The sequence below is a fragment of the Petaurus breviceps genome, unplaced genomic scaffold (genome assembly GCF_028583685.1).
Source record: "Petaurus breviceps papuanus isolate PSGF00001 unplaced genomic scaffold, PetGlider_PUasm1.0 128, whole genome shotgun sequence".
NCBI classification, from domain to species: domain Eukaryota; kingdom Metazoa; phylum Chordata; class Mammalia; order Diprotodontia; family Petauridae; genus Petaurus; species Petaurus breviceps.
Window position 1 is genome coordinate 9,233,226 of NW_027185664.1, and position 27,851 is coordinate 9,261,076.

The 27,851-nt window shown below is 34.2% G+C and overlaps 1 protein-coding gene across 11 annotated transcripts in view; it reads left to right on the top strand.

Annotated features, from left to right (window-relative positions):
* The window catches only part of LOC138171996 (transcription factor 4), a 450,737-nt gene that overhangs the window by 286,308 nt on the left and 136,578 nt on the right, over nucleotides 1–27,851 (top strand). For all 11 annotated transcript variants that reach the window (XM_069101609.1, XM_069101625.1, XM_069101630.1 and 8 more), the window contains 2 exons: nucleotides 1,434–1,563; nucleotides 2,078–2,127. In XM_069101609.1, the coding sequence (XP_068957710.1) occupies nucleotides 1,434–1,563; nucleotides 2,078–2,127 (180 nt within the window). The remainder of the gene's footprint in view (nucleotides 1–1,433; nucleotides 1,564–2,077; nucleotides 2,128–27,851) is intronic.

Here is a 27,851-nt window from a genome sequence, read left to right on the forward strand (position 1 = left end):
AGACACACAAAAAACTCTTGAATTGAAAAATTGTCCTTATGATATTTAACTATATGGTCATAGAAAAGGTATGTTTTAATTTCTGATTTTCCAGCTTATGGGTCATATTTGACCAACTTCTTTCACTAGAAGACATGCCACTTTGTTGAGCTATTTAGGAATCAAAAAGACTGTCTTAATTTAAAACAAGGACCCTTTGTTTTAGTTGGTGACTGCCTTGTGAAATTTTTCAGTTCTCAGCGGGTTAACCAGGGAACAGGGGCAGAGTCATAATTGGCCTATTTAGAGTATTTTGCATGTGAATAGTGTGTTAGTGAAGCATTACTAAGTCTGTTGTGAGTGACATGGTGATTAGAATTTAGATTAGGGAAAACACATTCTGTACTTTATCAAGTACAGTAATTAGTTCAGTCAGTAAAAGTTGATTACAAGTAACGATAAAGTTAGATTTTTGGTACTTAATTTTAAAATTTCTTTATTAAATAGTAAATTTGTTCTTAATATAAATGGTAGTATCTACACCTGTTTTATTGCATATCAGAATAATTAAAAGAACAATGTGTTCAATGCAGAGTATAATCAGGGGATTTATGTATTATGGGTAAGTTTCAATGTAGTTTATAGAACATTTAATATTATACAGTATTTCTCATGTCATAGTATCCAAAGGTTTAATAATCTTTTACATAATCAGTTAAAGTAATCTATGAAAGTTTCTTAGTGTCCAGGGAAATTGTTTTTCTGTGGGTATTTATCTTTTCAGTTGACAAGAATCCTCAGGAGGGTACTCCATTTTGTTTCTATTTTGGCAAAATTGTCTACAATTTTTGTAAATTCAGATATTCATAATTTATAAAAGTAATTTAATTTTATGTGTAATTTGCATTTTATTCCATGTTTCTTCTTAAACTTTATTCATTGAAAAATCTTTGTTTTATGTAGATAAACTTCTAAATACAATGGAGTTACTTTTAAATACACATTGATACATAAACTACATGATGAAGTTTTCCTATGTTTAAGAATTCTGATTCATTTTTGGTTTCCACAAAAGACATGAACAATTCGCAGATAAAATTCCTAAATCTGGCTAAATGAAAATTGATTTTATGTAAATGGAATTTTATTCTAGTAGCAATGAAGAATGCTAAAGTCATCATGATTTTTTTTTTTGAGGATTTTAAAAGGAATTACCTTCTACCTTTCTTTCTAATGTAAGTCCTTTGTGATGACTGCTTTAGACAGATTTTTTTTTAATGCTTCAGTTTAGCAGATGCTGTTTTCTTTATTCCATGGGTTTAAGTGCTAACAATCAGTTCCGGGGGGTGGGGGGTGGGGGTGGGGGAGATGGGGGGGGGAGAAGGAAGAGAGAATAAAGAAAGAAAAGAAAAACTTAACCATATATATTCTTTCTTTCTTTTTATCCCTTTTAGCAAAGTCTCCTTGGAAGTGACATGGATATGGGCAATCCAGGAGCTCTCTCACCATCCAAGCCTGGTTCCCAGTACTATCAGTATTCTACCAATAACCCCCGGAGGAGGCCTATTCATGGCAGTGCCATGGGTGAGTTCTTCATATATTTGAATTCACGATTTGGGCTGATAGGTTTTTAGGAATATATGATAAAGGAAAATAAAAGCTGTAATATTTGTTGAAATGATAAGGCAGTGACTTCCTCCCCAAAATGAATTAGTATATAGATCACTTGTGCATACCAAGCTGAGATATCTGAAGCTTTATTCTCCTGTATTAGCTTATTCCGTGTTTTCCTTTGACTGAACAAACAAGGCCAGTTTTTTTTTTAATGCATGGAGAAAACCTTCTAAATAAAACCATTAATAATTTAGACTCATCATTCTATCAAAATAGTGGGGTTTGGAATTTTTTTCTTGTTTTTTCATTTTGTTTTTAGTTCACAATAGGATAGGAGTTAATGGTGTCTATGGCATTTTACCAATATACTTTTAAAAAAAATCCAGTCTAAAATGCTAACAGTGGCGACTAGGTTGTTCATGGTATAGCATATTCCATGTAGGAAAAGCTTCTGTGGCTCACAAAGTCGTTCATCTTCTTGCAGAGGTACAAACAAAGAAAGTTCGAAAAGTTCCTCCGGGTTTGCCATCTTCAGTAAGTACTGTCTGTTTCTCAATTGGCTATTGTTTGGTGGGTTTATTTTTTATGTCTTATGTTTTTATCAGAAGGAGATACAAGTGAATTACATTGTATGATCTCAGAGCAACATTTGTTCATAGAGAATGTAGATGAAGTAATAATAACCTGAAAATGCTGCCATTTTACCAAATTGTAAAGTGATTAATTGCCACTGTGGAAGAAGGGGTGCCCATGTGAATTTTCAGCAGGGTAAGCTCTAAAGAGTTTTTGAAAAGATGCCTAAAGTTTGAAGAGTTTTACCTGTTCGTATCTTTGGAGGGAATGAGCATTAGTTTCATGTATTGGTTAAATGCTTTGTCAGTATTATGATGATTTATGGATTTGCATGCTAAAGGAGATTTGTGGAGAGGATTTAGGAGAAATTTACATGGTTTTCAACCCATAGTGCAGGGAAAACATCTCTATTTTCTACTTAGGGTGTTGAATGAAGTCTGGAAAGGTACTGCATCAGTAGCTCTCTGGATATGTGATACCAGGTGACAACTAGAAGCATCGAGCTGTAACCAAAAGCATTCTGGGTTATTTTAATAGATGGAGCTGTGCGCAGTAGTTCCTGAGAGTTTCCCTGCATCCTTAGCCCCAAAGATATGATAGAAAAGGATAACCTAAGTAGTTTTCCCCAGGCAGAATGCTGAAGGCTATTTTAACTAAATAAATTAGATGGTTCTTACGTTGAAATCTCTGATTTTATAGTTTCAGTTTACTTAGCTACATATTTTATTTAGCATTTTTTTAGGAAGACTTTTTCTAGTAATATTCTTTTGGGCAGAAATATATGGTGATTTTTTTTCTTTTCTTTCTTAAAAGCCTAATCTGGAACAAAAAGAAATTATCCTGACATATATTTTAGCATTTTTAAAAATTTAATGCTCTATAAGGTACTGGCAAGCTTTCAAAAACATTACATTGATAGAAGCATACTCATGAGTACTTATATTAAGGTATATTAAAATGTTTCCAAATATATTAGCAATTTTTATAGGAATGGGTTTTATTTTATTTTTAATAAATCAGAAGAATAATGGATTTTATATGTTTATTGAGATCAGATAAACCCAAATACCTGTGCATTTCACTTGGTTTCAACAGTACTTCCATAAATGTATTAAACTGAAATGTGTAAGATTATGTTTTATGACACTTACATAATTCCATGATATTGGAGGAACATTGTGGGAAATTTGGATATATGGACCAATGCACACATTGTCCAAATACAATGCCATCAGTAATGTTCTTCATTTTGGGCAACCAAACTTATATCCTTCCCTCCCCCCAAAAAATATCAACAAAATGAATTTTTATCTTAAAGGACCTTTTTTAAAAAATGGGCAGCTCCCTAAACCCCATGGTTTTTATAAATACTTTTAAAACTTAAAGTTAGAAGTAGATTTAATTTGGATGAGTTCTTTGCTTTTAGTCATTTTCATAAGAATTTCAAATGATACAGCTTTATGTAATGTGAATATTTTTAAATAAAAAAATTTTACCTTTGAATGATCCGAAATCATCAAGTAGTTTTTTGCTATAAAATCTCCAGTACTGCTACAAGGCACAAGTGCTTAAAGATGCTGTGCCTAATTTTCTGTCATATATTAAAAATTAACTGTTAAATTTTTTCTTGTGTTCAAAATTATGCAAATTTCTTTCCACTACATAAGTAGTGCATTTGTGTGGTATTAAGTCTGTTTTCTACTTGCTTAATCATTGTCAGACAACAATTTTCCATAATTTGTCATGAATTAAAAATATTTCCCTGTAGACAGCTGACCATTTTAGGACAATTATACTGGTACTATTTTACCTTTGCTCCACAGTGAGTTATGGTAGTGTTGTTGAACTGTTGTGATATGTTCTGAAAATCTGAAGACCACCCGGATCTAAACCGATATTGCCTAGTAATTAGAACTCAGTCATGGAATGTTCAGCTTGGATTGTTCTATCCCTCTGCTGTGGTAGCATGTCCAGGAGACATTCTTGTTGGAACATGCAGCTCAGCTCTATATCTGAAGTACTCTGATAAAATTTTTAAGTAAATACAATTTTTATGTGAATGGGTAAATATTTACAGGATAATTTTGCTTTTGGTGGAATAGGCTTGTTCTGGTTATTTTAGAATTTAAACATTTAAGTTATGAGTACTTGAAAATGGTTGAGTGAAATGCAATTTTAATAACAATTTAAATAAATGTAGTTTTATTCTTTATATTGGCTTTATTATAAACAGAATATCACTTATAACTCAAAGCTCTTTCACAAGAACCACATAGTTAAATACTTAACAAATTGTACTAATTCACCAGATGATAGATTACATTAGAAAATGAGAGTCTATTGCATTAGGTCCAATAAGCCTCTATTTCTACATTAGCCATATCGGTTTTTTTTTTTTTAGCTCAAAGAAACTGATGGATATTTATCTGATAACATGAACCAGTATTTGTATAGTAGATAATGAAAGGTTTCCTTTGGAGTGATTGTAGCCAGATAAAACCTTTACAATTTCTCTTAAGAATATATTTATAATGGTAAATAGTAATAAATCTGTCACAGTCTGTTGTGTTACCTCACTTGATTTTTTTTTTGTAAAGCAGTTCATTTTTTTCTTTAAAAAAATTAAACTGTAGAATTCCATTATTTATATTATTATTCATTGTATGTTTTAGATACAAAATCAGGAAGTTTAGAGTTAAGGTTGAAATCCCATGTGATTTACAAAACCCCATTGTTCTGGGATTCTTATTTGAAAATACTGTAGTTACCTGTGGGAGAAAGAAAATATAGGCCTACTTCCACAGCATGCTGTAGGTCTGGTAAGATAAATGAATGTCTTTTATTTTGCTTTTCAATCTGAGATTTCAAAGCACTTTCTTAACATAATTCATTTAGGTAATTGCTTAGTACCCGTCTGTCTCAGCCTCCACTCCTACAGGTAGGAGGGATAGAGAGGGATCTTGAAGTCCGTAGTACAGGATCCTGCAGTCAAGATTAATGGAAGTTTGCTCAGAAGCAAAGTCTGCAGGAAATACCACCTCATTTTCCCAGGAGGGCCTTGTTCAGCATTTCAGGACATTTTTCAAGTGATTTATTTCAGTCTTTGTGAACTTTCTTTTAAAGAGCTGCTTAATTTATCAACATTTTCAAAAAGAAAATACTTACCTAATTTGTTGGATTTATTATTTTTGGTTTTGAAGCACAGGTTTATTTTCTGAGTCAGATCTCAGCATGACAGTGTTGTAATTTTCATTAAACATGTCCACACTTAAGAGTTTTCACACATCCTTCATCTTGAACCAAAAACTCAGTGAACTTACTGCTCTGTCCACTAATTTTTTTTATCTTTGTGTCACAAAATCAGTTTTTTAAACAAATTGAATCCATTCGAGTAAGAACTAGAGTTTAGAAGGAAATGTCTGTCATTAGATCAAATCTTACCTTTTAAAAAAATTGTATCTTTCTAAAAATCATTGCATTGTCATTGACCACTAGAGAAAAATTAACGAAATTGTTTCATCCTTCAAAAAATAGCAAGATACTACTACATCTTTTCTACTTACAATTCTTTCATGTTTCTTGAATGATGATCCATTTACCAACATTAAAAGTGTAAAACAGGTATTTTTTTTATTTATAGCCCCCACTTATAAATGAACATTATATATAAATGAACATCTGTTTCCTTACTTTTGTTTAAAACTTGAAATAAATGAATTGCACAGGTCTAAACTTCAGCTTCAACTATAGTACTTTCAGATGTTCAGTGCAATAGTCAAAAGTAATGTTAATAGTTAATCAAGTTCTTAATTACTTTTTTTCACTGTTATGTCAGTCTGCTGCCAGAAAAAAGTGAATGGCCACATGGAATATAAATCCTTTTTCAGAGAAACAAAGTTTAGGAAATATGTGTCACTATCCCTTTTCTCCACAAACTTAAAAATATAGATAGGTAATCTTATGTTGTGAAATTTTTTTTGAAGATAGGTTTTTAAAATGCTTTAAATATTCAGTTTGACAAATTGCATATCAAATGGTTAGGGATATCTTTGATCATATAAAATCGAGCTAAAAATCTGTTCTTCATTGAAGATGCCAAAACATTATTTGACCACAATAAAGCAGCTTATTTTAAGACTCCGAATTAGTTGTTATCTGGATTTGAAGGGTTAAAAATCTACTTTGTATAAGATTTCAAATTCTTTATTGGTTATAAGTAAAACATTCTTTAAAAAAAAATTCCAAACTATGAGTCAGTTTAAAACACACACACACACACACACAGACACCAAATTGCCTAAGGCTTTAGGGCAAGATCAGCAGTGTTGGAAAGTATTAAAAGACCTCTGTAAATAAAATTCTACTATAAATATAATCAATTAAAGCAAAGTAGATGTTAGGGGAAAAAAACTTTTCTAAACTCTAAGAATTTCAAAATAATTAGATAATTTCCAAATTCACTAACTATGGTTGAACCCAATAAGAAGAGAATATTCATCATATAATAGACTTCTTCAACTTTTTAGCATATTAACTTGAAGAGTGATACACACATTTTTAAACCAAAACATGCAGTATCGCTAAAGAGTGGAGTGTTTATAAGGTCTATTTTGTGTAGTAAAGTAAGAGAGTAGCCATTAGTGATGTAAAAGGTGATCGAAGAATAAGATCATATATACACACTACAGAAAAGTATGACTTTTTATATCTAACCACTAATACTAGTTATTAGTTAGATTAGGTTAGCAGATCTTGTTCACCTTTAAATACATCATGCCCATTTTCTTTTCCTGATATTAAAGGATGAGAGGGTTTTTTCTCATATAAGATACCATTTATTATGAAGTTTAGGATGGAGTTAAGGGTAACAGGAATAAATTTTGTATCAGAAAAGAAAAAAATGATTTCACAATAGGTTTTGCCTATGTGTATAGTATGACATTTCAACTCATTTTGAATTATATTTTCCATGATTCTTCTTTGAAAATATTATGAATGTTATTAATATGTGAAATGCTAATATTTCTTTAGTATTCAGGCATATAAATCAGTCATTAAACATTTATCAAGCACCTACAGTGTGCCAGGCACTATGTTAAAACTTAAACATCAATATCTGATCACTGTTTTGGCTTCCAGTGCTAAGGAAACTACTTTCAGAGTTGTCCATTATACTGCATAATTGTAGCGAATGTGGCTTAGGAATCTCTGCTCCAGATATATGCGAAATTTAAATTGGAGAATCTGCATCATCAAGCCTAAATCTTCTTGAGGATCATTGCTATCCTGTGATCTCAAAGCGATTCAAAAGACAAAAAGAATACACATAAATATATATGACAGTGCAGCCTATCCTTTAATCAAGTTTTAGATTTCTGTACTTCTTTTTGGAGTTTCATAATGAGGATAGATCTCTTCTCTACTGTTTCGCACCCTGAAATAAGGTATCCTGGCATTTTATTGATTCCATCCATCATCCTGTTTCTTGTCGGTATGTCGTTACCTAGACGAGAGAATAAATGTGAAGAAGGAAAAGATATTAGGGAACTTAACACTGTAATCATTTCAGTTGGACCAAAGTTACATGTATGTATCATATGCCCCGTGGCAGTTTTTTAAAGTGGAAATGTGTGAAAGACTGAAAAAAATTACCAGAATATCCTCTTGTTTTTATAGAAATGGTTCCCCCCCAAAAAAAAAGCCAGCCCCAAAGCCAGTATCTTCTTGATAATTGTGGCATGATTCCCATATGATTTCCTAAAGTGTGTGGTCTCTTTCAGGTTACTTTGAGACCACTACTATATGGTATTTTATTGTGTAGTCGACATATACACATCACAAAACATATGCATGTGGGGGAGTGTTATTGTTTTTGTAGTGTGTTTATAATACACTTATTAAGAACTGTTATTAAAATTCCGCAAAATACCCACATTAGTAGTAAAACTAGCCTTGAGAAACTATGCTTAGTATATCATATTTCATTGAAGTTACTCTTCACTAGAGTGGAATTTGTCAACCTACCCAAATTGCTAAAGAAGCTTATTATAAGAAATTTACATCTCTGAGTTGATTCTACCCTTCTCTTCTTTCTCCCATAAAGCCCAAAGTATCAATAGAAAAATGTTTCAATATTTTCATTTCATTCATTCATTTCATTTCAATATTTCAATGATTTCCAACCTATGGATCTTAGAGAAATGAGAGGTTGTGTACATCAAAAGTCATCATTTTATATTAATTTTTAAAACCCAGCCTGTTAAAAGTATGTTTTATACATATGCAATAAGAATTGCTTTATTGTATCAATAAACATACTTCTAAATTCTGAATAGATGTTATATACATATACACAATTTTAGTTTTAAACTGGAACTAGGCTTTCTTTCGAATAGGGAAGGCATTGGTAGTTGAAATTACAATTTTAGGCACCTGCCTGGAGCTCTGAAAAGTTAATGTGGCTTTCTGTCTACTCTACCACACTTCCATATGCATGGGTGTGTATGTGTGTGTGTGTAATTGGTTCTGTTATCTTATTTCTAGTGGGTGTATTGTTAAATAGAAGAAAAAACTAAAAGTAGAGAAGAAAAAGACATTGGGTACCTTGCTAAAACTTTATAAAACTGTGAGAGTTAACACTGGATTAAAGTTGCCTTCACATATTAAAAAAAAAGGGATGGGACAGATGGACATGTGTGAAAGATTGAGAAAAAATAAAACCAGAATATGCCCCCATAAAAACATGCATATATGTGCAGATATGTAAAGTTATATGCGTATATGTATGAACACAGATATGTGGGTATAACTTTTTAAAATGTATGTGGAAGCTATTAATCAAATATAGACATTTAAAAGCATTATTTAAATGGTAGTAGGTTTTTGTTCATCAGAAACTATTGTGTAGAATCCATGAATTTTTGGAGACATTATTAAGGGATCCTCATACTCTAGTATATTTGAAATTATTTTACTAGTTTTGCGGTGTATAAGTCCATGTGACTTAGACAAAAATTTGGGACAAGAAATTAATAGAGGCGAAGGGTAGAGTTGGAAAATTATTGCACTAGTAATTTATATACTTTTTGGAAAGTAAAAAAATTGATCAAGTTTCCATATTTGGAGGATGTGAAAGAGTATAGTTTAAGAGCATAATATCATCTTATTCTTTTGAATGGAAAAACATCAATTTGAATTTCCAGGGCTCTCTCCCTCACTGACTTCCAGTCATTGACAGATTTCTACAGTTACAAGATTTCTTAGTTAAGTTGCCAAACATTTTTTTAAGTTAGTAAATCAGAGTTGATTATAAACTAGTGGGCTGGGTAAATGAGATTCTCTTAAAATCACAGAACTGATGCAGAAAGGAGGAAGAAATGTCTTTGGTGACATCAAAGAGGTAGCATGTTTTTAAGAAGAAGATTAAAATGCAGTCAGGCTGTCAGCAGACACCTGTTTTTGTTGGCTTTGTTTTTTTTTAATAAAGTGTCCTGAATACTCAAACATAGTACAAAGTTACACTTGCAAGCTATACAGCCTCCATCTTGACTGGGATAGGGTTGGATTTATTTGAAGCTTTGAAAAAAGTTAATGCAAAATTGACACAAGTCTAAATGATTTGAGCACAAAACAAGTTTGACAGTGATTTGGGATGTGTGTGTGTGTGTCTATGCGTGTGTGTGCCTGAATGTGTGTTTCTACAGCTGATAACATAGGTGTGCACTTACTGAGTAGCTGTATTTTACTGGTGCATATACTCCCTCTTCAGAGATATTATGGTAGTGCAGTAGGTAATACATATCTTTTTAAGGTTTTGGCTAGAAAATACAGATAACTAGTAAGTGTACATGAGAGACATAAGCTTGAATATGAAAATATGGACTAAACATATTTTGAAGATGACAGGTATAACTATATTCAAATACTTCAGTCATATCTACATTTCTTGCTAATGTAAGAAACTTTTTAATACTTTGAGGAATTCAACACACACTCTCTCTCCCTCTCTGCACCTCCTCCTCCCTCTGCCTTTCTCTTTCTCATTTCATTTAATCATGTTCATTATTCTACAGAGGCTAAGTATAACATAGTCATGCATAGTGCAATCCCCACAATATAGTGAAGAAAATTTTTGCTTTATGTTTTGTGGTATGCCAATTATATTTCCAGTCTCAATATTTGAGAGGACATTTCCTTTTTGGTAACAAATGACTTGGATATTAGGGGGAAAAAACTATTTCTCTCTGACTCACCTCAAAGCAATTCTCTTACATTTCTTCTTGGTGCCCTCAAATAATAAAAATAAGTACTGCAACACCTAAAATCAAAACGTGTCACTGACTTATCCCTTGCTATTTATTGAATTTTACACAGTGCTGCAATAGAACTATTTTAATCATATCAGAAAATTCCTTGTCTTGAACAACTTTTTCTTAAATTCTTTCGAAATGTGCCTTTTGCCTTGTATTTGTTATGATAGTACAAAAGCTTTCATTCTTTCTATTGGCATGCCATAGTATTATATTATGAGAAGCTCTGAGGAAGTAATGGCTGATTTTTAGTGACCCCCATTTGATGATTTTTGTGGTGTCTGATGTGGAGGTTTTCGTGGCACCAAAGTGTTTTTTAGCAAAGGCTACACTAATATTTACAATTGCCTAAGCTGCATTGTAACTTAGGTGCAAAATATAGACATTGAGAATTCAAAACTGCTAATTCTGGGAGCATTATTATAGGAAAAATTTAATTTAAAATGTTTTCGTTTAGATACACAGTAAAAGGTAGAAATCAAAGTAAAGTTGTTTAAAGAATGTAGAAAAAATTTAAATTTATTTTACTACAGAATATAGGATTTTAGAATAATTTTGACAGGGTAGTTTTGATTTATTGAACATATTTCATTATTTATGCTGGAGAGTAAATGTAAGATAAAAACACCTTTCAATTATTGACCCTCACATCATATGAAAATTGTTTTTGCTTTAAAAAAAAGATACAATTTCCATTGCTTATTACAAAGGTATGAATCTTTTAGTCCTTCATTACTAACATTTTCTTTAAGAAAAAAACCCGTTAGTTTTATATATAGTGATTTTGAGTGTTTTAAGTGATTGTTTTTGTGTTTTCATGTGTTTTTATTTTTAGAAGCATACTTAATGTTTAGTTCTTAAGAATAATGCCATTAATTGAAAGCTGAGTCCATGCCCTCACTCCACTCCCCATTCCACAAATAAGTAAGTAAATAAGTAAATCTAAGAATATTTCTGGGGGACAAGAGAAGGTAAAATCCCCAAACATGTAAGTCACCACAAATAATCCCTCCCCCGACAAAGTTATTTTTTTATTTAATGTTGACAGTTTGGGTTTTGTAGCTTTAATAATAAGCTGGGGGAAACCAAGATGGAATAGCAAGTAATATTGGCAGTTTCATACATTGATGCACTGACTCATTTAGCAAATGCCCTAACCCTAACCCTAAATGCTCCAGGTATCAGCTTCTACTTTTAGTAACTAAGGACAGAAATCTATCACCTTCAGCGTTTCTTTCTCTTGAAGGTACTCATATAAATCCTGAAGCGCATGCCACCTAAATTCATCCTATTTGAAATCTCAGTGTTGTGTCACTGAAAATTGGATGTCACAAGCAGATAGGTTTAATAGTGATGTTTAATACAACATTTAAGGAATTTCGTGTTTTGTGGACTTTTCATCATTTGACAAATTGCTAGGGTTTATCATCATGATGATAATAACTATTATTTATATAGCACTTTAAGATTTGCAAAGCATTGGCATAAAGTAACTCATTTAATCCTAACAACAACACTGTAAGGAAGGTACTGTGCTTACATCCATTTTACAGTTGAAGAAGGTTGGGCTCAGATACTTGAGTGGTACTGCCTTGGATTACACAGTTTGGGGCAAAGGCAGGATGCAGGGATGAGTGTTGCCTGACCCCAAGACCAGCAGCTCTGGAAGGTTAGCAGCTGTGTATTATGGATATTCGTACATCTCCTGTACTGTAGCACCTGGCACAGCTCCTTGAACTTAGTACATTATTAGCGGGCATTTGTTGAATTAATGCTGCGGTGCATGGAGAGCTGACTTTGAGTTAGTAAAAGCTGAGTTCAAATCTGTGTAAATCTAGGAAAATCATTTCATCTGTGTCTCAGTTTCCTCATCTGTAAAATAATAGCACTTACTTAATGGAGTTGTGAGGATAAAATGAGATAAAGATGTAAAACATTTGATAAACCTTAAAGTATTCAGTATATGAGCTATTATAATAACTTTAATAATACATTATTCCTTCACCAAAGATGTGTAGTTGCATACAAATAGAATAAACAGGAACTTCACTACAGTCTGACTGATTATATTACCTGAAATGTCAGAAGAAACTAAATATACTTCACTCTCACTTTTAAAATTATCCATTGTCCTAGTTTCTCCCTTCTTCTTCCTTCATTCCACGGAGATCATTTTGTAAATAATAATAATTCAAATTTCTATAGTGCTTTAGGGGCAGGTAGGTGGCACAGTGGATAGAGTGCCAGGCCTAGAGTCAGGAAGGCCTCAAGTTCAAGTAAGGCTCAGATACTTAATAGCTGTGTGACCTTGGGTAAATCACTTAACACTCTTTGCCTCAGTTCCTCATCTATAAAATGATCTGGGGAAGGAAATGGCAAACCACTCCAGTATCTCTGCCAAGAAAACCCAAACTGATGTCGTGAAGAGCTGGACACAGTGACAGAACAGCAACAGAACAGGTTTACGACCACCTTTCCTCAACAACAGCCCTGTGAGTTAGGTAGGGAAAATAAGATTATACCAAATATACAGATGAGGAAATTAATGCTCAGTAAGAGGAAGTGATTTTCACTCCAAGGTCAGCTCTGAGCACAGCAGTTTTTTGCCACAACTTCTTTACTGTGTCTCTGATATCTCAGTATATTGTTCTTTGCTATTATCTAATAAGTTATTTAGGGTTGTCTTTTAAAAAAACACACAGATTAGGAAAACCTAACATATAGGCTTACAGCATAGCAGATCCTGATTGTCACAAGTAGGCATTTACTTAGGAAGTAGTTTTCTGTGGTCTGGACACCTCATAAGTGAGATTTACTTTACATAAGTGACCTTTTCATTCCCGTTTTCTATACCATCAGTGCTAAGAAGAACCAGGTAATTAGACCTTTGCTTCTAAAATTTATGCACATCTGCTATTGTGAAAGTGGAAATCAGTCAGGGGGAGAATGTCTGTGGTGATACAGTGCTTTTCCTGAATAATTGGTTTATTAGACATGGTATGATGTAAAGAACACTGGATTTGGGGTCAGATTGTGCATTCTCGTTATGTGAGTTAATAGTTACGTTTCTCAGTGCAGGTGACTAAATTTCTCTAAGTCTCAGTTTCCTCATCTGGAAAATGAAGATGCTAGATTTTGAGAAAAGTATTTTGTAAATCTTTATTACACAAAGGTGTTATCATTATTTCTTGAGGTTTTTTCCTCTTATAAAATTACATTGGTGTTATTCTGCAGTTATTCAGAAGTGGGTGCTACTGAGTAATTGTAAAAGTTTCCTCTTATGCTTAGGTAGTTGAAGAAATGATAGATTGTGAATGGAAAATTTCACTTCATTTTGCATGGCCTAAGTGTGTGTATTGGTGCAACCGTTTGTTTCAGTCATGAATCAAGAACAAACTTAAAGATTTTCAGCACCATGTTCTATGGATCCCTAGTATAAAACAGTGATGTTTATTCTGACATTTTAGGTAAATTTAAAGAATAGCTTGGTTCTAGCTTTTGCCCCGGAGTCTTCTTTTAATCATACAGCTAAATTCTAATGAGGAAAAACATATTTTCATCATTTGGCTCTGGAAATTTCTTGTACTTTTAAAATTATTTTGTTATTGCGAGCACAGGCTTTTTAAGTCTTACATTTTGAAGCAGATTTGCATATAGCCATATTATTTGACTATATTTCCTTATGAGGAAATCTTTTTCTTGCCAAATGTAAGTCATGGAGTGACAGGACATAAAATTAAAATTGTTTGGTGTGGTTCCATTTTGGCCAACATATTCTCCACCATCCCTTCTACTTTGAAGTGCCCCCTCTTTGGTCATTTTGCAACGAGAGAACCTTTCTTAGGGAAAGTGAACAGTCCTAAGTTAGGTTAGACTTAGCCAGCCCTCATTTGTAGTCATTGCCACCTTGTGGATTACAAAGGATATTGGTTTTTATAAACTTCCATTTAATTTTGGCTCTTTTTATTGCAAGTACACTCTGGCAGTGGATTGTTAAGTGTTCTTCACCAAAAGGATCCTCTAGTTTGTTCAGCAACACCTCATTTCTCCACTCACAGTTCATTTATGATTCTGATGAGAGTGTTTTTTCAGGAAACACACATTTCACTTTTTGACCTAGGAGCATCTGTTAGAATTTTTTTTTAATACTACTTTGGCATTCTGAAAGTGTTAATGTCTTTCATATCTGTTTAATGCTATTTAGGGATATTTATGATCACCTCTTGGTTACTCAGGGTAAAGTGTGTCGCAATTTTTTTTAAACAGACAGGAAAGCATTCATATGAGGAAACAGATTGCTTTAAACATGTGCTTCCTGTGACAGTAAAAAGAACAAATTAGATTTAACACTGTGTAATGAATGCATAAATGTGTACATTTAAGCTTTTAAAAGCTTTATGTTCAGTTCTGGTCAAAACAAAAATTGAGTCACCTGTTAAAGTTAAGGATGCTTAGATCCCTAGCAAGGCACATCTAGAGGCTACATCAGGTTAGAATGAGCCTGTGTATGTTTAACAAAGAAATCTAGATGCATTTTGGGATTCCCATGGCCATTTTTTTTTCTCTTTGAGTCTCAGATTGAGAAAATTCCTTCCTCTGACTTTAGAAATTGCCATTTTTAAAGGATTGTTCTTAGTTATATTTAAAGAAAAATGATGCATTTTGATAGTGCTGAATTAGAAAATAATTTCATTACCTCACTGTCTCTTATTATCTCATATAAAGTGAAGGTTACCGTTTGCCTTGCGTAGTCTGTGAACTAAATCCAATATAAATGGGTCTTTCTGGTTAGAAAATATTGTGTTTGAACACTAATTCTCCTTGGAAGAAGAGAAGAATCATCTCTATCTCTGCTGGAATTCTAATGATAGTCTCTTTTCCTTGTACTTTAAATCTAAGCCTTTATAGAATACTCACCATATTCCTGGCTAAACAGGAATCTCTTAGGAGAGTACATAGTCTGGGGACATCTGACTCTCTTATGTTACATACTGAGGTACTAATATCAAAACAGACTGCTCATCGTTGCTCCGTAGGGCAGGGCTTTTTTTGGCTGACAGGCACAAAGAGAAATGGGCATGCTGTACCCTGCTTGGCATCAAACTGGGTTAAGGGAAGCTGGGGGCACAGAGTCAGACTGTGTGTGCAGGCACAGCCCATGGTTAACTTCCTCTTTGTCTGATGCTTGGCTTTATTGGAACTGATGACTTTTTTTTTTTTATGGGGTGAGAGTTCAGTGAACTGGGAAGTAGCCCTAGACTCTCTATTATTGTACTTTCTCATACAGTTGATTTATGCTTCATTTTTTGAAGTCACTGTAGCTGTTCCATGTACTGGCTTGCAAAGCTGTAGATAAAGCATTTATACTTCTCATTTAAAAAAGGTGATCAAATTGGAAATTAAAAAAAAATAAAAACCAAAATATTTTTATTACCATTCAAAAAGGTAGCAATGCTGATGGTTATAGTCTACAGTCTTATAGCCTTAAAAGACACCAGCATATATTTTTAATCGATGTTGATCTGACACTTCTCAGAACAAATCAAAATAATTTCTGGCCATGATAGAGCATTGGTATAGTGCTGAAAGAGCCAGCTCCATTTCAGGAAAAAATGTCAAGTGTCATTTGTCTGACTGATGCTGTATTTTTTGTTGTCCTATTTGTTTCAATTCATAATTTTCTTTGAAGATTCATTTGGAAGAAAATACAGGATAGTTTCTATCTTCCCTTAAGATTTTCCTCCTGTTTCTATATTTGCAGAGAGCAGTTCCCAAAGGCAAAAATGAGTGAGCTACCATCTTGAGGAGTATATGATATGTTTAGTGAACACCAAATGCTCTAAAAGTTCTGACTGGAATTTTCAGGAGATTCCAGTTGCTTTGGACTAGCTATTATTTCACACAAAGCCATAGCAGTTGACTAAAGACCTCAGTATGACCAACTTCCGACAATCCAAAAAATAGGCTAGAAGGATGAGGGATAGAATACCATTTGTTTGGTAATTAGGGTGCATCTCTTAAGAGTTCCAGAGAATTCTGATTAACCTTTCTGTTCCCACATTCTCACATGAAATTAGCACACCTTTTAAATCATTGTTTAGCATTTAAACAAATATTTTTGAACCTTCTTAGTGCAACAGGTTTTGAAAACACTAAAGGTATGCTGTAGGTTTCCAAAAAACTTCATTTTTCTTACATTTTAAATGTTCTGTTTGTGCAAAATTTCGAGAATCACCATAAGGGCTTCTTTGCATTTTTAATTTAGTAACTAACATATGAATAAATTTGCATATTAATTAGTTGCAGATTAAATCATGCATACATAATTGCCTCCTTACTGTGTTTAATGTTTGTCAAAATCTCCAGCCTGGTTTGATGGATGTCGTATGAAAGATTACAATTTGATGTACCCTTGGAAGTATTTACACCAATAATGCAGGATTCTTAATAGCAGAATTCTCTAGTTATATACAGTTACTAATAAACATGTAAGATAGGTGCATGTCCCTTTGACTGATTTTTTTTCTTTGCACCAAATCATTTACTATTCATAATCATTAATGCATCTCCTAATTATACAGCATATGTCTGTTAACCCTTTCATTGCAGATCTTCCAGTGGCAGGTTGTTGGGTTTTTTTTTTTTTTAAGAAAACAAAGTACATGACAAAATTCTGGAATTTTAAATTATATTACTGCCACTTGCTTCTTCCTTCATTTTCCATTAAGTACACCTCTGTCCTCTCATCTTTTCTTTATTTTCATGTAACTTTTAAAGTTGTGCTTCTGCTTTGTATCTTATAACCAAAGAGATAGTCTAAGTGAATGTACTTCATAGCTAATATTGTTCTCTTTATTGACCACTGATGAAAAAAAATCAATGAGATTTCAAATATTTTATATAAAAATGTCAAGTAAAAAGGAACCCTACTAATATAAGTCTTTTTTAAATTTCATGAAAATGTGAATATTCAGGGCTAAAGAGTGAAGTAATATAGGACAGAGGATTTGTAAAACAGATCTTGATGATATTCAGCTCTTAATTCATTCCATTGTGCTTGCATGGTACAGTTAAACTTTGTCCCTTTATGGGAAGCATCAAATATTTTCTAGTGGGAACAGTAGATTAACAGAACAGATTATGATTTTGTATCAAAATCATATCATATCAAAATGTATCATTTAACGTAAAAAATTAGAGGTTTAAAACCCCTGATTTGATAGGGTTAAAGAGGACTTATTATGCCTTTAAGACAGTAAGTGTGCCTTTTTGTTGTTATTTCTTCAGTTCTAGAAGTTTACTTTTACTCATGCAAAGACTAGACCTAGACCATGCCCCCCTTGTTTCCAACTGGCATTTTAGTTTTATGTGTAAATATATATGCATGTATATATACATACATACACACATAGATATGTATGTATACACACACGTATATATTACTATTTTTATGTCTAAGCTGCTTATCACACTGTATTACCCTGCATTAATGAGCATTCCTACTGTGCAAAGTTCTATCAAAAATGATGGTGTGAATGCCATTTTTAATTGGAAGTTTATGCAGTCAGATTTATAGTACACAACCAAAAAAATACATATACTACAATTCTGATCCAGGCCAGGCACAGGATATTGATCTTTTTAATTTCACTATAAATTCTTATTCATTTGTTTTATTTATGCTGACTGGTACCCAGTATATTCCTGTTACTAAAATATTTATTAGAAACCACAATTAAGAGGTAAACTGAGGCACAGATAGGTTATGCCTGCTTTTAATATTAGGAGGAAACAATATGTTGCCTTGAATTGCTTTGACCTCTATTTTGCCAGTAGATTTTGCTCCCAAATTTGGAAATGTTTACTAAAGTCATATTTAGATTTTGCTTTTTTGCAATTATTTATTATAATGATTGATTAAATATAAACATATTTAATAAACAAATATTAAAATGACCCAAAAGCACAATCTAATTTTACTTAATTGGAAACTACTTAATAGAAATACTGGTCTCATCTCATGAAAAGATTTTCTAATCATAAAAAAGAGAACAAATTATTGACAATTTTAACTCACCCTTCTGTAGTGTGTCACATTGCACTAAATCATGTAACAATGTAAAAATAAAATTTAAAGACTTAACCTACAAATGGAAGGAAATAATTGGGCCAGAATACCATATTTATCTACCTTCATTGTGCCTAGGTAATTTGGGGCATATGGTATGTAAATGATGTTCAGAAACTGCTGCCAAACCTAGGCACGATGGGATAAATTAAGGACAGATTTTCCTTGGTGTAAGTCCCATGTCTGAGGCCAGCAGTGTCTTTGCTTGGATATGTGTGCTTAGCGCCTATCTGTATCAGTAAGAACTTCAGACACCATTCACTGGTAAAATTTGGCTTTCACTTGGATTCAAAGGTTGCTGAACATGCATATATACCCACATACATATATACATATACATATATATTCCCCAGAATCACTTTGAAGATTAATAAGCTGTGCTTAATACATCCTTCTCCAGTACCAACAATTCTCACATGGAAAAATCTGAAAAATAATTAAATGACTTAAATAAGAATTATTAAAATTAAACTATTTGAAATAAAATTTGTTTTAGGGTGCCTTTTTATAGGAAAAAATAACTGATTTTGGCTATACTTCAGAAATGTATTGTCCAAAAGGCATTAATTTTCTCATAGCTAATATACACATATAGACATGTATTTACATATATTACATAGGAAAAAATATTCCTTCACTTGAACATAAAATAATTTTGAAAAATGAATACATTAGATATTTTTATCACCCATAGAACCAAAATAGATCTCTCATAATTGTTTTAAAAACCTGTTAGTTTGAGTTGTTGATGTTTTATGGTATCTATGAGGAATTACTTGTAAAAATCATTATTAATTTAAGGTCATGTTTCTATTTATAGAAACATAAAGGAACATTTAGTGACTAGCATTTAGTGCATTTAAAAATCACCTGATGATTATGATTTTATTGTCCGTATTTCAAGACAAATGTCTTTACTTATCTGTTATTCTATCTTTTACCATAGTTTTTGTGCTTTACACTGGACTATATTTTAAAGTAACACCCATCCGTGAAATTTGGGACTTATGATGAGAAATTATTGCAGGATCTTTTCTATATTGGTCATTCTAAATAGTATTCTTATTATTGTGTCGTTGTTAGAAGAAAAGCATTAACTATCCTAAATACTGTTATCATTGAACTTAGGGAGCACCAGCATTGAATATACAAAAATTAGAATCAGTCTCAAATCTTGTCAATTAGAACTTGTTTTAGTTCAGCAAACTTGGATTTTAAATACAATCAGCAAAGGTCTACAAAAGCAGTTATTCATTATTTCAATGAAGTGCCCATGCTTCACCCCTTTATTAAATCGGAATAAATAGAAATGAGAGGGTATCATCACAACGAAAAACTTTTTTCCCACTAATTCATATAAACGTGGATGAAGTTCTGAGTTGTTTATACTGCGTGCATCCCTTGGCCAGAGGTTGCACTGAAGATGCTTTTTGCAGCTGTGCTCCAAACCTAACATGATGTAGTCAAATTCGTATTCAGTGAAATATACAGCTCAGTCTGCCTTTTAACTTTTCTGTGAAGTTGAAGCCTTGGGTAAAGGTTGAGGGGATGGGAGTGGGAACAAAGTGGGAAAGATAGCCCTATGCATCAGATAACAGAGGATGATGATTAAAGATGTTACATTGTGGAGGAGGGGGGATATGAAAATACTTTACTTGTATGATAGACTCACTGAAGAATAGCCACTATACACATTTAGTATTGTATCCCACAAGGTTTTGGATTTGAATTTCAGTCACTAGGCTATGTTGAAAATTAAACACCTGTAATTTCAAGGAAATTAAAGCATATTTAGAATCGATAGAAAGTTGAGAGTTTTTCTTTTTTGCTTTTTTAGCATCCTTTATGATAAAGAAATCTCAAATATTAAAATGATCTATTTTTAATGATCTTTCTTTGATTTAAAATGACTTAGCAGTTTTGAGAGAGTGAGAGAGAGAGTGGGGGGGGATTTTCATGCCCACAGACAGTTCTGCATACCAAATTTCAGAGTCTTGCCATTTCCGTTATAAATATCTGAAAAATTAGGGTTTGAAATGGCACCCTTGACAGATCTTTAACCACTGCAGTGCTACCAGGTACATCTGTGATAATGATAGCAAATAAATTAGAAAAAACTTTTTACAAATTATGGCAACATGTAGATGGATTACTTATTTTAGCATTTAGTTTCAACCAAAATATTTGTGAGTAAAGAATCTTGAAAAGATATTATGCATTTGTATATCTCATCCCCCAAGGTAGATATGACTTAAACAGCTTGTTTAAGTCACAACTGCCTAGCAGCCAATCAATCCCGAGTATAGTGACTTTAGCCATTTCCACTCTGTGCTAAAAAAGTTTAGTCTTCCCTAGAATTATATTTATCTGAGGCTGTTTAACATAAGTACTAAGTGCCATACTATTAACTTTAAGTTTCTGTCATATCTAGATTCATTTCCAGCTATTTCCAGATGCCACCTATCACCACCACCACCTCCACATGGACAGTCCTGAAAAGAAATAGAAGTAATGACCATGTTTACAATTTCTAAAGTTTTGCACATATATTAGTGATGTAACACCTTCACGTACATGTTCACACACACACACACACACACACTTTCACTTTGGTGTATTAAAATGAACTTGTCATTTCAAGGCATGTAAACCAAATATAAAGTTTTCAATTATTAGAGTTTTCTATATTCTTGTAAACACCTGTAAAGTGAAAGATGGATGAAATCTTAGGAATCATCAAGTATAACCTCTTCATTTTATAGATGAGGAAACAGACTCAGAGATATAAAAGGACACTTAGCAAGTAACAGAGCTGGATTTAAACTCGGGTCTCTGAGATCAGAGTCAATATTCTTTCTCCCTTTACCATGCTGTGTGTCTAATGCCTCTTTATTGGCAATCACATTTTCAAAACTATAATGTGGTGAATAAATAATAAATAAATGAATTCTCAAATAAAGCAATAAATTCTCAATAACCATAATGATAGACACTATGATAATGTGTCAGTGATTTTTTTAATTGCTACCACTGTTAAATGGGTCTTAGGTGCTATAAAGTTACCATCTTGAAACAGAGTAGCAGCTTACTTTCTTTTATATAAAAAATAACAAAGTAATCTACATGGAAAGGCTTTAGAAAGAACAATTTTATTTCCTGCCCAATTGCCAAAAAGCTCTATAAGATCACAGAAGAACAGTGTCTTTCTGCCCATGAATATCCCTACTAGTAAGTTAAAAGATACAGTGTGGAATCAATCATTGAAACATAGAGGAAACTAAACAGGCTTACATGTATTTAGACGTGAAGCAGGTTGCCACATCATGGATGACTACATATATGTAAAGTAGAGCAGATATGGAGTAGTGGATAGAAAACTGGCCTTTAAATCAGGAAAATCTGGATTCAGCTCCAGGCTCAGACACCTAGTGACTTTGTAGACAAGCCATGTGACCTCTCAGTGTAGACAATTCTCTAAGACTGTGATTGCAGAAAACGTATTGGTCTCATTAGTAGAGGGCATTTCCTTACCAAGAAATTCTCCAGACTAGTGAAATAACAAGGACTCAATACCTAGCTCTATAGTCGGAACTCATGTTGTACCACCTAAAGTAATCATGGTCAGAATGAGAATTGCCTAATCATTATTAAAGAAGTAAGCAAGCATCAGCATATACCGTGTTTCCCCGATAATAAGACCTATCCCGAAAATAAGCCCTCCCCTTACTGTGTAAGATTCCTCTAAAATAACCCCTCCCCCGAAAATAAGCCCTATTGAGATTGCTACTGTAGTGAAGGCGATCCCCTGCGCTACACACTACATTACAGTACCCTCTGTATGCACCGTCCCCCCACCCCTCATGAAACGCACGCTGCGCTCCGAGCTGCATCCAATCAGAGCTGCAGCAGTGAGCGCGTCATCCTGTTCTTCCCCAGTGATTTGCTTATTGAATAAAGGTACATTTTTTTTGTTCACATTTACCTGTTTATTAAAATTGCTGTTGTCAATGTTCATTAAAATAACCCCTCCCCTGAAAATAAGCCCTCTGGTGTTTTTCTGTCCAAAAAAATTAATAAGACAGTGTCTTATTATTGGGGAAACACGGTACATACAAACGGTAAAAATTAAGTACATGATTTTGGGAAGATCAAATCACCAACATTTATAGTGAAGCGTCTCCTCTGTGCCAGGCTCTGTGCAAAGGACTGGGGCTGCAGAGATAAGGCATGAAATGATCCCTGCTATCCAGGGATTTCTCTTCCAGTGATAGAGACAACATATCTAAGCATATACATGAAAATTAAAACAAACATTAAGTAGATAAATAAGGTAACAGTTGGAAGGATCAGAGAAGGTTTTATCTAGAAGGTGCTACTGGAGGGAAATCTTGAGAAAGAGAAGGATTCTTTAAGGCAGAGATGAGGCAGAGTACATTTCATGCAGGGGGATAGATAGGCCAAGAGCACAGGAATGAGAAGTGGGTTGTCTGTCTGTGCAATGGGTGATTATGCCTTAACTAAGGGGGCAGTTTTGTAAGTAGTGAGAAGATGACTTTGAAGTTTCCTCAGTTGTAAAATAGAAATAATAATGGAACTTATACAACAGGGTAGTTGTAAGGATCAAATGAAATAATATTTGTAAAGAATTTAGCCACGTGCCTGGAAAATAGTAGTCACTATATAAATAAAGCTGGCTTGCTAGTAGTAGCAATGACAATATATACTATACATTTAGGGAGTGGGTAGTGTGTGATAAAAGTATGGAATAATAGAAACGTTTATTGGCATACCCATTGCTGAGGCAATGGTACTGTTGATTTGATGCTAGCTCTCTGCTCAAGAGGTCTCTGTTTCTGTGTTTCTCTCTCTTTCTTCTCTGTCTCTCTCCTTGTGTTTGTGTCTCTGTGTGTGTGTTTGTGTGTCTGTCTGTGTACACAGCTTGGTGGGAGATAGCTGTGGTGAAGATGAATCCTGACAGGGAGTTCAGAGTTGAATGGCTTAGACTTTCTTGGGAATGGCCTTGGAATAGTATACTATCACCTGTCATACTATTTGTAGTAGTGGTAGTGGCAGAGATAGTAGTAATAGTAACAGCCAGCAGCAGCAAACATGGTAATAATAGTGATTAGTATTCATGTATATTCTATTATGCTTTGGAGTTTTGTTTTCATTATGGAAATGGCTAATGTCATATTACCTCAGTCTTTGGGGGTAAAACCACCAGACACCGTTTCAGCACAAAAAAATTAATTTAAAGCAGATGAAAAGAAGAGTGGATTGTAATCAAGAAACCTAGGTTTCTAACTCTGCTAGCTGTGACCTATGTGACACATAGATAGTAAGTCACAGCCTTTTGGAAACTAAGGTACCCTTGGGTTCTACAGCTCAGATACAGTGATTTTATGAGTTATTGGAAGCTCTGCTGGTAATCTAGAGTCTTGAAATGTACCACCAACTGAATGAGACCCTTTACCAGTCTAGAAAGTGGCCATAGAAATTAACTAGAAAAGTCACCATAATCTTCTTCTTGATAACTTATAACTAAAAGTATATTTAACTTCTTTATTTACAGATGTTTTCCAATAAGTTGAATTTTCAGAGCCCAGGAAGCATTTGATAATTTTAGACTTGAGTCTCAGTCTAATCACACTTTAGTTTTCTTGTGGTGAGCCATCAATGTACATGGACTTCCTGGTTTAGCTCATGGTTTGGGCTTGAAAAGGAAGGAAAAAACACTTTCTCCTTTCTGTCCCTTCTCATTTCTTCAATAAGATTTTAATTGTATAACCAAGTGCTAGATGTTAAACATGACAAAAAGAATTATGAAATGTGATCTCCAGTCTTTATTTCCCTATTCATGTGGGGGGGAGTAGAATGTGATGCAAGCACCTAAGTGTATTATACATATATTGTACAGTAAAAGCATTAAAGAATGGCACCTCAAAAAATACAAAAACTGAGGAGGAAGACCTTCTTGGAAGAAATTGCATTTGATTTGGGCTTTGAATTATAAGTAGGAAATCAAAAGTTAGAAGGAAGACATGTCCGGTATGGGGATCAGCTTCTTATCTATGTGGGAGTCCAGACATACATACATGAAAAGTTAAGGAAAGTAGAAGACACCAAAGTCTTCCCATTTCTATATGTTCGCTTCTCTAGCTCAGAAGTGATTGTTGTTGGATTTGAATGGCTTCCAGATAAACCTGGTGATTATAAATATCCCCTGTAAAATTATACCAAGTGCCACTTAATCCAGGTAGTGGGGGCTTTTTTCCGTAACCACTTCAGAAATAATTTATCCGTACCTCTCAATGCCATTCCCAAGAGATTCTAAGCCATTCAACTCTGAACTCCCTGTCAGGATTCATCTTCGCCACAGCCATCTCCCACCAAGCTATGCACATACACAAACACACACACACACACACACACACACACACACACACACACACACACACACATGGAGAGACAGACAGACAGAGGAGACAGATAGAGAAACACAGAAACAGAGACCTCTTGAGCAAAGAACCAGCATCAAATCAACAGTACCATTGCTTCTGTAATGGGTGGGCCAGTAACGTTCCTATTATTCCATACTCCATCACACACCCCACACTCCCTGAATGTATTGTGTCTTCCATTAGAATGTAAGCTCTCTGATGGCAAGACTTTCTTGCTTATATGTTTATATATTCATTGCTTAGCACAGTGCCTAATAAGTGTTTAATAAATGCCTTTTCTTCCCTTACTTCATAGACCATTGCAATATTCATTAGGCTTTTTTCTAGCTGATTTTCTGTGGGATCATCCAGAAATTTAGATCCTTCTTTATTTGTCCTCATTACAGTCACAGAATCATAGAATTTTAGAACCATTCCAAGCTTCCTTGTTTTACGTGTAAGGAAACTGAGGCATAAGAGGTACATGAATTGCCTGCCTAATGACACGTTTGGTTGGCACAGCCAAAATAGATCCTGGGTTCCTGATACCAATTATAGTACTCTTTCAATTATAATGCACCATTCTATTTCTTTAATTAAATTTCAGGAATGACTGTCTTAGCCACAGTGGAAGTAACTAAGAAAACCACAAACATTTGGATGAATTGGAAATTTGAAGGGAAACCAAGTAAACTTCAGTAAATAGATTGAGGTGACAACATATAGAGCAAATGGGAATGATGTCTGGAGAGTCCTCATTTTTAACTTAATTTCCAAATCATCTTCACTCTCACAGAGTTAAAGGTTTGCTACTGGATGAGATGGATAACCATGGACTTCATTTGAAAGTTTAGGAAAAAGCTCCCCAGGTGACTAGGAAGGAGTGAGCCCTCTCCCACCCTTCACCCCATTCCCTCAATATTTCTCGTCTGTAGTTTTCTCTGCTCTGCTACCTTCTTGTCTCTCTCCTTCCTTCTCCCCTTCTCTCTTCATTCTCCAACAGCCCAAATCAGAAACCTTCAGGGAATTCTAGCATTCCATAGCCCTTTTTGATCCTTCTTCCAGGACCAGTGATGGCAAGAGGAAAGGCTGCTCCCTAAGAGCTATTGGAGTTCTAGCTGTCACTAGCAAAATTAATAATAATAGCTAGCGAGCACTTGCCATGTGCCAGGCACTGTGCTAATTATTATCTCATTTCATCCTCATAACAACCCTGAGAGGTAAGGGACTGTTAATATTCCCATTTTACAGATAAGGGAACTGAAGCAAATAGTGGTTAAGATCAACCAGGATCGGGCTAATAAATGTCTGAGGCTGGTTTTGAACTCGAATTTTCCTATCTCTAGGTCCCAGTTCTCTAGCCATTGTACCTCATAGTAAAATCAGAAGATATAGAAATGTGGGCTTAACAAGAGGAGGGATTTAGCTTGGCGCTTACCCAGTTGTACCAGGTAAATCCATTTCCTCTTTGAAGTATTGAAATGGACTCTATAGTTGCCAATTTAGGGCATCAGGAAAACTGATTTTATCACACAAACACCCCCATCCCTCCCCACACACGCACATCATGGAAAGAAGCAGGGTTGAGTTAAAATGCAACTCACATCAATACTAGGTTACCATGAAGAAAAACTGTAACTTAGGTTTTCAGCTGAGGGTAGGGAGAACTGTGAGATAGGGGTGTGGTGTGGTTTTATGATGTATTCTCAAAGTGATAATGATGATTGTGTGTGTGTGTGTGTGTGTGTTTCGTTTGATAGAGAGAGTTTGCTACTGTGGAAAGAACACCATATCTGGAGAAATAGGATCTGCATTCAAATGCTTCCTCTGAAACATACAACCTTTATGACCTTGGCAAGCCACTTAACCTACCTGCATCTGTTTCCTCTTCTATAAAATGACAGAGCTCAAGGCAATGTCTTGTCGTGGATAAACGGATGGCTGTGGAATCAGGAAGACTGGTTTATGCCATAGTTTTGACAAATACTAGTTGTGTGATCCTAGGCAAGTCACTTAACCTCAGTGCCCCAGCCAAGGCTCTAAGAGTATATAAGTTGCAGAATAAATGTAATACATAGTAGTAGATGACTTTCCTGAACTAATGAAATCACAAATTCAATTTAAAAGGAAAAAAAAAGAGGGAGTAGGTTAAATTGACACCCAAGGGATGAAAAATCCTTTTCTGCTGGTAACCCTACAAAAACCAAAATACCAATATCTGCAGATGTTAATCCCCCAAGCCTCCATCCTGGGCCCTCTTTTCTTTTCCCTATATGCTATTTTGCCTGGTGATAATATCAGTTCCCATGGATTTAATTATCATTTCTATGCAGATGATTCCCAGATCCATTTATCTAAACTTAACTTCTAACCTCTCTTCTGACATCCAGTCTCTCACTCCAATTTTATATTTTACATCTCTAACTGGAAGTCTTGCAACATCTATAAATTCAGCATGTCCAAAACTGACTTCATTGTCTTTCCCCAAAACCTTTCAAAACTCTTCCAAATTTCCCTGTTACTGACTAGGGTTTCATACCATCCTTTCAATCCCCCAGACTCACAATCATCCTCATCTTCACTCCCTCCCCCCATATCTAGTCTATTTGTCAAGTCCTGTCAATTCTACCTTCACTTCTCTCCTATATACCCTGTCTTCTTTCCTGACACTGCTGCCCCTTAGTTCAGCCCCACCATACCTTACTGCAATAGCCTAGTTGACCTCTCCGCCTCTCCTCACTTTCAGTCAACTATCAAAGTGATATTCCTAAAGTGTCGCTCAGGACATGTCATTCCCCCATTCAGAAA